Genomic DNA, 14,830 nt, shown 5'->3' on the forward strand with positions numbered 1-14,830 from the left:
ATGGGCCAAATATCGTCCGGTTTCTATTGAACCGGCTGATGCCACCCGACATTCAGCCCGTGCGTACATGGCTTAAGCGTGGTAACACAGGTGCCACACCCAGAACTTAAGTCTGTACATTACATCCAATAGCGCACTCAGATTTTAACTGCACCATGCATAGCCCAACTTAACTCTACTTTTTAAAAGATACTGTATATTCTTTAGTTGTACTGCTGGTGTGAACGAACCCTGAAAATTCTGAATTATAGCCAAAGTCCGGCCCCAAGAAAAAATTTTTTGCAGTGCCCCCCTGCAAGAGTTAAATGCTTGTTAAGCCTATGGGTTGCAGAAGAGAATGCATTACTTACCTGACTCCTCACTCCAGCCAGCTCCAGTGCTTTCCTTTCTCCCTGAAGCCCTATGGGTGGAGCCTCAGCGTCATCAAGGACAGTGCAGGGCTATCAACCCTGTATTGTATATGGTGCAGGCAGGAATGTGACTGCAGCCAGGAGCAGCTTACAGAGGAAGCTGCAAGGGAACGGTTGCAGGGTTTGAGGGAGCGGGGAGTCAGGTATGTAATATCTCTTCTGCAACCCCCTAGACTTAAAGATAAACGTTACTCCCTTCCTACCTGGTATGGTGGGTGAGCTGAAATAGCATGCTCACCTGCCCACACTCCGGCTCCTGTGCCGCTATCTTCTTTGTGATGTCATCCGGAGGCTGGATGTCTCTTCCATATCCTAGGAGCTGGCTTCTTGATGACACAGTGGAGTCTCTTCTGTATCCTAGGAGCTGGCCTCTTGATGACACAGTGGAGTCTCTTCTGTATCCTAGGAGCTGGCCTCTTGATGATGACACAGTGGAGTTGATTTACTAAAGGCAAATAGACTGTGCACGTTGCAAAGTGCAATTGCTCAAGAGCTTAGTTAATGAAGGTAAAGCTTCACTTTGCAAAGAGAACCCAATCACATGCAAGGAAAATAAATAAAACAGGATTTTTGCTTGCACATGATTGGATGATGTCAACAGAGCTTCTACTCATAAGCTCTGGAGCAACCGCACTTTGTAACATGCACAGTCTATTTACCTTTAGTAAATCAACCCCAGTGAGTTTTACACAACCCAGAATATTCCTCAGATCTATGACATGGGTATCCCAGGAGGCTGTGAGTAGGGTGAGGGGGGTTGTCACAATCTCCACCTTGTCCATTCAGAAAATGTCTTACATTCATTGAGAAAAATGCAAAGTTTCTGTGAAGGGCGCTCATGCTGAGTGATCGACCCGCTGTGTTCACTATGAGCAGCAGGGCAGCCACACAGCAATGGCCCCAGAAGACCGCAGCAATCACTGTATGAGATGTAACTACTACCGGGATTCTCCACTTATACAGCTATCCCACAGGTATGGAAACATGTTATACTTACATTGATCCAAGTGGGACCAATGTAACTATGCAATACATGGAATTCATCTCTAACAAGCATATAACCCGAGGGGAACCCCCACTGCAGGGGTAAATGTCTTTGTCATGCCCGGAGTTGGGCTTTAAAGATGAATTCCAGGCATGGCTATACTATGACATAGTTACATTGGTCTAGCTTGGACCAATATAACTACAGTATATATATGACATACCTGGCAATGCCCCTGGAAGCTGGAAATCACTGAAGTAGACACCACTACTCCAGTGATCTTCACTTGCTTCCAAGTCCTGTGCTGAGCAGTTGCCCTCCTGAATTCTGAACACGGGAGGTCCAGCAAAGCACAGACACCATTCAGAAAATGCTTTGTATTTACTGAATGAATGCAAAGCATTCTCTGATTAGACAACGTGGAGAGGCTTGGCTGTGATGTCACACTTACCACAATTTGATGCATCTCCCTCTCTGCTGCTGTCACCTTTTATAGAGCCAACTTTTGCCCCCCCCTCTTCTCCAAGCATGGCAGTGTAGTACCGGAGGCATCCTGCAGCAGGGGGGCAATGTGTTACATCTACCTCCCTGCTGCTGTCACCATTTAAAGGGCCAGCCTGCAGCTCCAGGTGCCATTCACACACCTCGCCCCCCCCCCCCCCTATCATTCTCCAAGCCTGGCAAAGTAGCGCCAGAGGCGTTTTGCTGGGCAGTGTGATGCCCTCCTTACTGCTATCACCCTTTTAAAGGGCCAAACTGCAGCTCTGGATGACATTGCCCCCCCCCCCCACAACCCCCCATGCTCCTCCAACCATGGCTATGTAGTACCAGAAGGGTCCTGCAGGGGCAGTGTGATGCATCTACCTCCCTACTGCCACTATACTTTTAAAGGGCCACCCTGCAGCTCTGGATGACATTGGCCCCCCCCCCCCCCATCCTCATTAAAGCATGGCTATGTAGCACAAGAAGCGTCCTGCGGAGGGAGTGTTTTGCATCTTCCCCCCTGCTTTTATAAATTTATTAAAGGGCCAACCTGCAGCTCTGCATGACATTGCCCGCCCCCCCCCCCCCCCAACAACCCCCCCATCCTCCTCCAAGCATGGCTATGTAGTATCAGAAGCATCCTGCGGGGGCAGTGTGATGCATCTACCTCCCTACTGCCACCATCCTTTTTAAAGAGCCACCCTCCAGCTCTGGATGACATTCACCCCCCCCCCCCCCCCAATCCTCATTAAAGCATGGCTGTGTGGCACAAGAAGCGTCCTGCGGAGGCAGTGTTTTGCATCTGCCCCCTGCTTCTATGATCTATTAAAGGGTCAACCTGCAGCTCTGGATGACATTGCCCCTCCAACCTCCTCCAAGCATGGCTATGTAGTACCAGAAGCGTCCTGCGGGGGCAGTGTGATGCATCTACCTCCCTACTGGCACCATCCTTTTAAAGAGCCACCCAGCAGCTCATGGATGACACCCCCCCCATCCTCATTCAAGCATGGTTGTGTAGTACCAGAAGCTTCCTGCGGGGGGCAGTGTTTTGCATCTGCCCCCTGCTTCTACCATCTATTAAAGGTCCAACCTGCAGCTCTGGATGATATTTAACCCCCAGCACCCCCCATCTTTCTCTAAGCATGATAGTGTAGTACTAGGGGGCGTCCTGCGGGGGGCAGTGTGATGCACCTACCTTCCGGCTCCTGCCACCTTTTTAAAGGGCCAACCTGCAGCTCTGGGTGGCAATCTGACCCCCCCCCCCCCCCCCCCCTAAATATTGCACTTCGGGTTTCCGTGCCCCCAGTCCAATGTTTAAACCCCCTACTTGCCCACCCCCCTGCCACACGTTGCAGCATCCACATGCAGTATGCAGCCATGCATCAGCTCTGCTCCTTCTATATCCTGAGAAACAGGTGCAATCACCGAGGCTGCCGAGCACTAGGACCGTGCAGCCTCCACCTCGATCGCCCCCCCCCCCCCCCCTTCTATTTCATTGCACCCCCTATTCCGTGCACCCCACTATCCCCGGGCACTGGGAGCAGCCAGGCCCCTCTGATCCCCATCAGCAGCAGCTCAGCCTCCAGGTGCAGCAGCAGCAGCAGCACAGACACAGCCCAGGAGGCAGAGAGGAGGGGGTGGTGGTAGGGTGGGGGGGAGGAGGAGGGAGGGATGGGGGTGATCTGAGATGTTGTTACCTGGAAGATGGCTGCTCCTCCAACAGCCACATCATGATGCCCAGGAAAAAATGGAGAAAAAGAGGAAAAAACAGAGGAGATGAGAAATAACACCCTGCTGCCAGCTATTGCATTGTGCCACCATAGACATTCCCCTGGCAAGACAGGATCACAGCATACAGGAGGCATCCCTTCTTGGATTCTCTATCAGCTATGGACAGAGAGTGAGTTCTGCCTTTTTTTTTGTTTTTAATAATTGCACCCTTTGCCTTGACCCCCCCCCCTCCTTCTTAATCTGACAGGTACCCCATTGATTGTTGCAGCAGGCAGGGCCATTCATCCCAGCATTAATCCCCCATCCCTCTCTGTTATCATTCCCTCCTGTCATCCTGCATGGCTGCTGCTGCTGTTCCCATTTGCCTAAATCTGGCATTTCTTCCTCCCCCCCCCACATCTCCTGTCCTGAAAATAGCTGCAGGGAGGGAAGGCAATGGGGGTGCGGGGGAGGGTGGAGGGGGGCAACTGCCATTTCTGGTCCTCATTCAAGATGGGGAAGAGGACGGGGCAGATTTTTGTGAATCAACCCTATTTGCATCTGGATTCATTCATAAAAAAGGGCTGTGATCAGTTTGAGGAACCATGATAGCTGCTTCCCCTCCCCACCCTCCTCCCCCTCCCCCTTGGTGTATGTGTGTGTATATATATATGTGTGTGTGTGTGTGTATATATATATATGTGTGTGTGCCTCTGCAGATGTGATCCCCGGTGCCTAGGCCAGACCCATCACTCTGGTCCACAGCACTGCTAGAAGGGGGATTTAGGGACCCTTGTCACACTCTCACCTGCCAGCACAAAGAACCTCTGGTCACGTGACCAGCCATTCACAAAAATTCTTCTTCATTCACTGATGCTTCTTGGTTTCGTGCAAGGGGGGATCAGCTGCTCCATACCTTCCCTAGGGCCCCTTGCTGGATCATGCTGGGATCCCCCAGCATGGAAAGACACCCCCCCCCCCATTAATCCTAAATCTCTTCTCTCTCTGGATTAGGAAGGAAAGGGGACATTTTAAAATGATGAAAGGAATCAGCTGTCCTGTTTTTTTTCTTTTTTTTAAGTATCATTTTTTTTTTAACATTTGATTTTTTTTTCTTTCTTGTTTTCCACTTACATTGTATAACATTGGATACAATATGTTCCACTTTGATACAGTTTCTTCTTTACAATCAGTCTATAGCAGGGGTAGGCAACCTTTTGAGCACAGTGTGCCGAAAAATATTTTTAAAGAAATTGAGCGTGCCGATTTTATAATTAAAAAAATGTCAACTTCACACTCTCAATCACGAAAAAGATTTTGATAAAGTAAATGCTGTAAACTGCTTGTGTAGTAGTGAGAAATGAACATCCTGCACTCTCATGCCTCAGATCAGCCCCAATTCCTGCAACTCCACACCTCAGATCACTCTCCCCCCTGCACATCTGCCCACCACTGTAACCCCCCTGCTCATCTGTCCCACCACTGTAACCCCTGCTCATCTGTCCCACCCTGTACCACCCTGCACATCTGCCCCGTCACTGTACCACCCTGCACATCTGCCCCACCAATGTAACCCCCTGCACATCTGCCCCGCCAATGTAACCCCTGCTCATCTGCCCCACCACTGTAACCCCCCCCTGCACATCTACCCCGCCAATGTAACCCCCTGCTCATCTGCCCCACCACTGTACCACCCCTGCACATCTGCCCCACCTCTGTACCCTCCTACTCATTTGTCCCCACCTCTGAACCCCTTTCTGCTCATTTTCCCCACTGCTGTACCCTAGTACTCATCTGTACCACCGCTGTACCCTCTTCTCATCTATGATATGTGTGATATGCAGAGTGGTGAAAGGAAGCAGAGATGAGACACATATACATGTCCTGGAATACTCATGCTGCTGATCCACCTCTCATTGCTTGTATGGGATGTATGGGATGTATGGGATGTATGGGATGTGTGTGATGTATGGGATGTGCGTGATGTATGGGATGTGCGTGATGTACAGTATGGGATGTGCGTGATGTATGGGATGTGTGTGATGTATGGGATGTATGTGATGTGTGTGATGTATGGGATGTATGTGATGTCATATACAAGGATCTGGAATGGATGCGCAATGATGAGCTCAGGTCAGGAGCATTTTCTGAAAGCAGTGGGCCTGTGTGCAGGATCATAAGTTGGGCCCCCCCAGCTGAGGAAAAGTGTGGCGCGAAGCGCCGCAGCAAAAGTTGGGTGTGATTTTCATTGCGCTGAATACTGACTGTGGCTTAAAGGGACACAGAGTGCCGGGGTTCAGTAGTAAGTGACGCAAAGGTTCAGGAATAATTTCAACAAAGTTCCCAGAAGCTCAACAGTAATTCCACAAACTGTCACCTAATTGTGGTTTTCTCAATCACAATGAAATCCCTTCTTTCTGAGATTGGTAGTGACAACCAAGTGAGTCATCTTCCTCCAGATGGTGGGCGGGGCTAACAGGACTGTAATTGGCTTTAGCAGTGGCCAATGACTGCCCCCCCCCCCCCCCCCCCCAGCAGAACTGCACCCGATCTCTTCCCTATCACAAAAGCTGACGATCGTAGCTACAGCAAAGTTAGAGAACCAAAAATGTTGTGGAATTCTGAAATTGGAATGCATTAGTGCCTTACTGACACTTCCCTGCGCTGCTCTGCTGATGGGGAGGGAGTCGAGTGCCGGCAAAAGAGGCTTCGAGTACCTCTTGCGGCACCAGTGCCGGGGGTTGCCCACCCCTGGTCTATAGTTTGGATGCTTTACAATCACTGTTTCTATGTAAGGACATGCAGTGAAAGAATAACATAAATAACAATACATTTTAATAAATATAGAAGAACAGCATAATAATAAATGTAGAAGAATGCCATAAATAATACATATAGAAGAATAACGTAATAATAACCCATAGAAAAATACTATAAATAATAATAAATATAGAAGAATAGCGTAATAATAAACATAGAAGAATACCATAAATAATTATATACAAGGATAACATAGAAGAATGACATAAATAATAATAAATATAGAAGAATAACATAATGATAAACAGAGAATACCAGTTCTAATAATAAATCTAGCAGATTACCATAAATAACAATAATATACTGTATATAAAAACATAACCTAAATAAGAAATAACATAAATAACAATATGTAGAGAGAAATACCATAAATAATAATACAGAAAGATAACGTAAAGAAAGAAAGGAAAAAAAAAAAAAAAATATATATATATATATATATATATATATATATATATATATATATATATATATTCATATATATATATATATATATAATTCAAATATGTGAACTAAAATGACAGAACTCATGTACCACCAGGAGGAGGATATGGGTATTAGCTGTCCTTTTCTTCAACCCTATCTCTGGTAGAGGGGCATCCGTGTCTCCCATGTTACCTGTTGTTCTTTTGTCCCTACCCCAATGTATATGACACCTGATTTACATAGCTTGGCATTTAAATCATATATTGATGTCTTATTATAATGTTAGGTATGATATATATCGGATTGAAACAGGTATCCAGCCTCTATAGAGTTACCTATTTTACATTAATAATTTGTAAGATTACTGATTGATATCATGGACTGCCTTACCTGTTGTATGTTGTATTTAAATTATTTATTTCCTTTACAATGTAAATACTGTCTATGCATTTTTCTGTAATTTCATTTGTTAAAGTGGAACTCAAGGAGGTTTGTCCCCCCCCCCCCCAAAAAAAAATGGAGCCACTGGCAGCTATGTAATTGTTAATACATCGTTACATTTTATTTTTTAAAGGCAAGCATTTTAAGTGTGTTTGACCTGTACAGCAGGACTGGCAGGTGCTGACAAGAAGCATGTTGATAGAAGGAGAAAGCAGGGTGACAAAGAGATAGACTCACCACTGTGCTGTTTTTCCTTTCACTGTCCAGTCTCAGGATAGAGGTGGGTCCAGAATGACCTGGGCTCAAAGAAAATGGGTTGAATTATGCTGGCTGTCAGACTGAGGAAATCTTGTGGCAGAAAAAATGTAGTGCGGGGGAGAGCTCTGCATTAAATATTGGGACATAGCCTGTTTATTTATCTTTTGATGGACTTTTCATTTTTGTTTTGTTTTTTTGTTGTTTCTGGCTGGACTTCTGCTTTAATGCAGTTTATTATATGTGGCAAGAAAATCAGAAATCAAATATGAATGTATTAAGCTTGGGTATAATGTGGAACAGTCAAACAGAAATGTAATACACATTCATACAGCATTATCCTGCTGGAAGGAGCCATCAGAAGATGAGTACACTGTAGTCATAAAGGGATGGACATGGTCAGCAACAATACTCAGGCGGGCCGTGGCTTTTAAACAATGCTCAATTGGTACTAAGGGGCCCAAAGTGTGCCCAAAGAAAATATCCCCCACACCATTACACCACCACCACCAGCCTGAACCATTGATACAAGGCAGGATGGATCCATGCTTTCATGTTCTGACCCTACCATCTAAATGTTGCAGATGAAATTGAGACTCATCAGACCAGGCAACATTTTTCCAATCTTCTATTGCCCGATTTTGGTGATCCTGGGTGAATTGTAGCCTCAGTTTCCTGTTCTTAGCTGACAGGAGTGGCACCCGGTGTGGTCTTCCGCTGCAGGGGATCAAATCATTATTTTCCCCACTGTGTGTGTATATGTATGTGTATATATATATATATATATATATATATATATATATACGTATATATGTCTGATTTATACCCCTGGTGCCCAACCTGTGGCCTGGGGCCGAATGCAGCCCTTTGGTACTTTTTGTGTGGCCCTCAGGGCCCCTGCAGACACTATTCTGTGTGCCTCTATTGCCCAGTTGAAGCAGTCTCATGTAATATGTTTGCAGTCCATAACTTTCTCCTGAAGCATGTCTCCAGTCTCCAACAACTCCTATAGCATGCTCACCAGGAGCATGTACGCTGACAGTCTCCTGCAGCATGTCTGCAGTCTCTGACCATCTCCTGTACCATGTCCGCAGTCTCTGACCATCTCCTGTATCATGTCCGCAGTCTCTGACCATCTCCTGTACCATGTCTGCAGTCTCTGACCATCTCCTGTACCATGTCTGCAGTCTCTGACCATCTCCTGTACCATGTCTGCAGTCTCTGACCATCCCCTGTATCATGTCTGCAGTCTCTGACCATCTCCTGTATCATGTCCGCAGTCTCTGACCATCTCCTGTAATATGTCCGCAGTCTCTGACCATCTCCTGTACCATGTCCGCAGTCTCTGACCATCTCCTGTACCATGTCTGCAGTCTCTGACCATCTCCTGTATCATGTCCGCAGTCTCTGACCATCTCCTGTATCATGTCCGCCGTCTCTGACCATCTCCTGTATCGTGTCCGCAGTCTCTGACCATCTCCTGTACCATGTCTGCAGTCTCTGACCATCTCCTGTACCATGTCTGCAGTCTCTGACCATCTCCTGTATCATGTCCGCAGTCTCTGACCATCTCCTGTACCATGTCTGCAGTCTCTGACCATCTCCTGTACCATGTCTGCAGTCTCTGACCATCTCCTGTACCATGTCCGCAGTCTCTGACCATCTCCTGTATCATGTCCGCAGTCTCTGACCATCTCCTGTACCATGTCTGCAGTCTCTGACCATCTCCTGTACCATGTCTGCAGTCTCTGACCATCTCCTGTACCATGTCTGCAGTCTCTGACCATCCCCTGTATCATGTCTGCAGTCTCTGACCATCTCCTGTATCATGTCCGCAGTCTCTGACCATCTCCTGTATCATGTCCGCCGTCTCTGACCATCTCCTGTATCATGTCTGCAGTCCCTGAACATCTCCTTTACCGTATCCAAGGTCTCTGACCATCTCTTGTATTATGTCCATAGTCTTTGACTATATCCTGTTAGTCTGCTGTCAGAAATGTCAGATATGTGTGGCCTTTTGGTAATATCAGGGGCTGGATGTGAGACCCCCCATATTAGAAAAGTTGACCACAACTGGCTTATACTGTATATAGTTATTTATATTGTGTTTTATCACTTGAAAGAAAATATAATTTACTTGCTAAAATCGGTCAAAATGTAAGGTTAGGTTCACACTTATGGGGTGCAGGTAACGCCATGTTGCTGTCGCACTGCCCTTGCAATCTGCTGCAGGTGTCAATGCACAATTAATGACACCCCAAGCACAGTACATTTGCCTACACCTGGTTGCACCAGATTACATGCCACAAACCAACCATGCGATCCGGTTCAGTGTGGCTCCATAAAAGGTGCATGCACGTCTTTGGTTCAATGTGGTGCGATTTGAGCCCATTCAAAATGAATGGGCTCAAATCGCAATGCACGGAATCGCATGTGAATTGCACAGGAATGTGGTGCGGTTCCTGTGCGTTTCATGTGCGGTTTACAGTGTAAACTGAGCATTAATAAAATAAGGTAGAGCAGACATGTTTTATTACATAGTACTTTTTGTATATATAGAATCTACATATGTTATTAAGAATAATTATTAAACTTTCTGCCTGCAAGAAAAAAAATTCAGATAATCTGAGAAATAAGACATGTGAGAGGTGAACTGTGGGGTTTTTAGAATCAAATTTGCAAAATTATAACTCATAGCAACCAATCGGATCCCATCTGTCACTTATCTGACTAAAGCTTGCCACACACATTGCAGTCTGATTGTATAATGTTTTAGGCCCCGTTCACACTTGTGCAATTTCAGATGTGAAAATCTCATGACAGTCGAAATCACATTATTTTCAGTGTTGCCCATTCACATTAATGCAACTCAGCACAGCGTGATTTTGGAAAAGGGTCCTCTACTACTTTGGTGCAATTCCAGCGCAATTGTGGCCCCATAGAATATGCAAACTGCATCCAAGCTGCATCACATAATTGCACTGGAAATCGAATCAAATTTGGTTCGCAGTTATTGAACCCAGCCTACGATTTATCAACAATTGTACAGTGCCTACTCAACAAAATATAATTTGAAGGGATTGTTTGGTAGGCACACACACTTTATAGATGCTGGTAAATATTAAAGAAATTATATAAAGATTGTACATTCAGATTGTAATGTGTTGAAGACCAGGCCTTTTCTGGCACTTTTTGTTTACAAGATTAAATCAGTATTTTTTTCCTAGAAATTTACTAATAATCCCCAAACATTCTCTCTCTTGTGTGTGTGTGTGTATCTATATATCTATATATCTATATATATATATATATATATATATTTTAGGGAAAGTGGCAATTTTTGCAATTTTTATGTCACACGATATTTGCGCAGCGTTTTTTTAAATGCAATTTTTTTGGAAATGATTTTTTAACTAGTTAAAAAACAAAACGCAATATATACCCCCAGTTTTTTGTATAATATGAAGGATGATGTTACGCAGAGTAAATATATACCTAACATGTCACGCTTTAAAATTGCGCACACTCGTGGAATGGCAACAAACTACGGTACTTAAAAATCTCCATAGGCGGCATTTTAAACACCTTTACAGTTTTTTATTTTTTTGGGGTTTTTTTGATCCCTCTTATACCTATTCCAAGGAATGTAAACATCCCTTAACCACTTCAATACCAGGCACTTTTGCACCTTCCTGCCCAATTTTCAGCTTGCAGCGCTGTCACACTTTGAATGACAATTGCGCGGTCATGCTACACTGTACCCAAACAAATTTTTTATAATTTTGTTCCCATTAATAGAACTTTCTTTTGGTGGTATTTGATCACCTCTGCGATTTTTAATTTTGCAGAACAAATAAAAAAAGACAGAAAATTTAGAACAAAAAAAAAAGTTTTTCTTTGTTTCTGTTAATTTTTTTTGTAAATAAGTAAGTTTTCTTCTTCAATGATGAGCAATGATGATGGGCACTGATGGGCACTGATAGGTGGCGCTGATAGGCACTGATAGGCGGCACTGGTATGCGGCACTAATGAAAACTCATAGGTGGCACTGATGGGCACTTATGGGTGGCACTGATAGGTGGCACAGATGGGCACTAATGGTCACTGATGGTCACTGAGAGGTGGCACTGATGGACACTGATGGGTGGCACTGATGACACTGGTGGGTGGCATTGCTGGGCATCACTTGTTTGATCTGGACCATAATGTTGCCAGTCATTGCCCATTTGTGGGCGCTGATTAGCATCTATTGTGCATATTTTTTCATATGTGGATGGCCATGGGGTACATACCTGGCCATCCACATGTTGCCCCCTTCCCTGGTGGTCCTGGCGGCTTCCCTGGTGGTCCAGTGTGGGCATCCGCGGGGGGGCTGTGCTGATAAACAATCAGCGCAGACCCCCCCGTCAGGAGAGCCCCCGATTGGCTCTCCTCTACTCGTGTCTGACAGACGTGACTTAAGAAAAGCCGTTCAACGGCTCTTCCTGTTTACATCGTGATCAGCCATGATTGGACACGGCTGATCACGTGGTAAAGAGCCTCCATCAGAGGCTCTTTACTGAGATCGGTGTAGCGGTGTGTCAGACTGACACACTGCACCACCGATCGCCGCGATGAGCGCCCCCAGGAGGCTGTTATCCTGCTGGATATCATATGGCGCCCAGTCAGGATAACTGAACCACCGCCCGGCCGTCATTTTGCTATAGGCCAGGCGGGAAGTGGTTAAAATAGAAATAAGGGTGACAGGTCCTCTTTATGAGGAGATCTGGGGTCAAAAAGACCCCAAATCTCTTTTTTACCCTTCTTCCAAATCAGGGACAGTTCCTCGAAATCAGGGACAGTTGGGAACTACAAAAAAAAAAAAAAGGGACTTCTCCTGCGCTCAGGTGTCCATGAACTGGATATGTGGTGCAGCCACCTATAGAAGTAATGCCTAGCGTCTTGCAGCCCTCATTTGAACAATGGGTATTCAAGCTAAAAAAACAGAAAAGAAAGAGGGCGCACCAACCAAGATTAAAATTTTATATTTATGATTTTATATTTATATTTATATTTAATTTTTAATCTTTTTGTACTATTATTATTATTATGATTCTTATAGCAGATAACATAGAGAGATGTTTGCCCTCTATATTTTGGCTACAAATGGGGAATCACACTCAGAGGGATGGGTTAGGGAGGGTTAACCCGAATGGGTGGGTGGTGCCCAATATCTGTGGGAGGGGGCGTTGCCATTAATTGGGTGGGGTAGACACAGATACATATATACATTTATTGAGAGAGCAATTCGAGAGACCAACCATTGCCCGCTTAGGCTCTGAAGAAAGGGGTGCTCCCCCGAAACTCGTAAGCCATCAGCCATTTGCGCTGGTCTGATCCTCTCGGCAACAGGTCCTGGGGTGTTGATCCACAGAAACAGCGTTTTTGCGCCCTTTTGAAAGCTATCTTTATTAGCTCGTTTGTGAGTATAAATTTTTACTGTTTTTATGCTGCATTAAAGTTTATCAGTGGTAATGCACTAGGTTGGTGCGCCCTCTTTCTTTTCTGTTTTTTTACAGTTGGGAACTATACATTAGTAGCAACATTTATCTGCCATTATAAAACCAAACTTTGAATGGTGCCTCAATGTACCTAGGCTGCACACTTGCTTTTAGGCCCCCTTCACAACAAGTCACTGGATAATGCGCATTTTGCACATTGGAGCATTCTGAATGCCTCCCCAATGCACCTTGTCAAGTCAAGTGCGTTGCAGTGCACCACAATGCATGATAGCGCACTAGTGTACATTGTAATGTGCTGCGTTACAGAAAATAGTGCATACACCTTTTTGGTGAATTTTGGTCCCTCAAGTAGCCCCTTCAAGGAAACGTGCTGCCTTAATGCATCACACGTTTACACATGGCATATTAAGTGTATGCTACTGCATTGCAGCTGTGTGAATGGGCCCTTAAAGTAGTTGTAAACCTCTGAAATGAAACTTGAACAAAGCATATCTCTCTATAGCAAGGGTCTTCAAACTATGGCCCTCTAGTTGTTCAAGAACTACAATTCCCATCATGCCTAGCCATGTCTGTGAATGTCAGAGTTTTACAATGCCTCATGGGATGTGTAGTTCCGCAACAGCTGGAGGGCCGTAGTTTGAGGATCCCTGCTCTATAGTATGTTCTTGCCCCAGTCCAAAGGACCTGGCGTGGATCCTGTGGTCATTCTACCCTCGTCATTTTGAAGGCCTCACGCACATTGAACGTTAGGCTTTCTTCACACTTGTGCAACTTGTCATGCGACTTTGGACACATAAAATCATGACAATTCGCAGCCCATTGATTTAAATGAAACCCCCGTCTAATCTATGCGACTTAAAGTCGCAGCAACTTTAAAAAGATTCCTGCACTACTTAGATGCAGCTTTCTTGCGAATTAAGTGCCAGAGAGTGTAAAAGTCGCATTTGAAATTGCGTGACTTAGTTGCACTAGTGTAAATGGAGCCTAAAAAATCCTGCTTAGGGGCTTCTGGCATTTTTTTTTTCCTGCCTCTAGACGCCCCTCCATGTTAGCTCATGTGTCCATGCACACATAGATGTTAAGATGCAGAAAAAAAAACCCACTGCCAGCACGTCCAGGAGCAGCAGTGTTTTGTCAGAAAAAAAAAAATTGACCCGTCTAAACGCACGTTAATGTTAGGCGCGTCAAGTGCTTGAGCACTTATTATTCTGCCCATATGAATGAATTAACGCCCAAACAATTGATGCGCCTAAACGTGCCTAGATGCGTTTGTGGAGAGGTACAGCGTGGTGCGGAAGCAGTAAACACTCCGAGACCACTTGCAGAAAACAGAACTTGTATTAAAGTTCAGCAATTCACAACAAGCATGGCGGGAAGACGCCCGACCAGAAACGCTCACAGAATGCAACGGCGGTGTGTAGCAGAGCCAGTCTTGGGTATGCCAACAGCATCTTTCTTAACCACTTCAACCCCGGAAGGATTTACCCCCTTAATGACCAGGCCATTTTTTGCGATAGAGCACTGCGTCGCTCTAACCGACATTTGCGCGGTCGCATGACACTGTACCCAAATAGAATTGATGTCCTTTTTTCCCCACAAATAGAGCTTTCTTTTGGTTTTATTTGATCACCTCTGTGGTTTTTGTTTTTTTTTTGCGCTATAAACAAAAAAGACTAACAATTTTGAAAAAAAAAAATACATTTTTTTTACTTTCTGCTATAAAACATATCCAAAAAAATATATAAAATAACAAATTTCTTCATCAGTTTAGGCCAATATGTATTCTGCTACATATTTTT

General features: G+C 45.0%; 1 protein-coding gene across 1 annotated transcript in view; it reads left to right on the plus strand.

Annotated features, from left to right (window-relative positions):
• The first annotated feature begins 3,541 nt into the window (after window positions 1-3,541).
• Window positions 3,542-14,830, plus strand: part of LOC141107765 (sprouty-related, EVH1 domain-containing protein 2-like) — a 64,445-nt gene continuing 53,156 nt past the window's right edge. The window contains exon 1 of the mRNA XM_073598704.1: window positions 3,542-3,778. Coding sequence (XP_073454805.1) covers window positions 3,768-3,778 — 11 coding nt within the window. The 5' untranslated portion in view covers window positions 3,542-3,767. The remainder of the gene's footprint in view (window positions 3,779-14,830) is intronic.

Source organism: Aquarana catesbeiana, linkage group LG09, assembly GCF_042186555.1.
Source record: "Aquarana catesbeiana isolate 2022-GZ linkage group LG09, ASM4218655v1, whole genome shotgun sequence".
Lineage (NCBI taxonomy): Eukaryota > Metazoa > Chordata > Amphibia > Anura > Ranidae > Aquarana > Aquarana catesbeiana.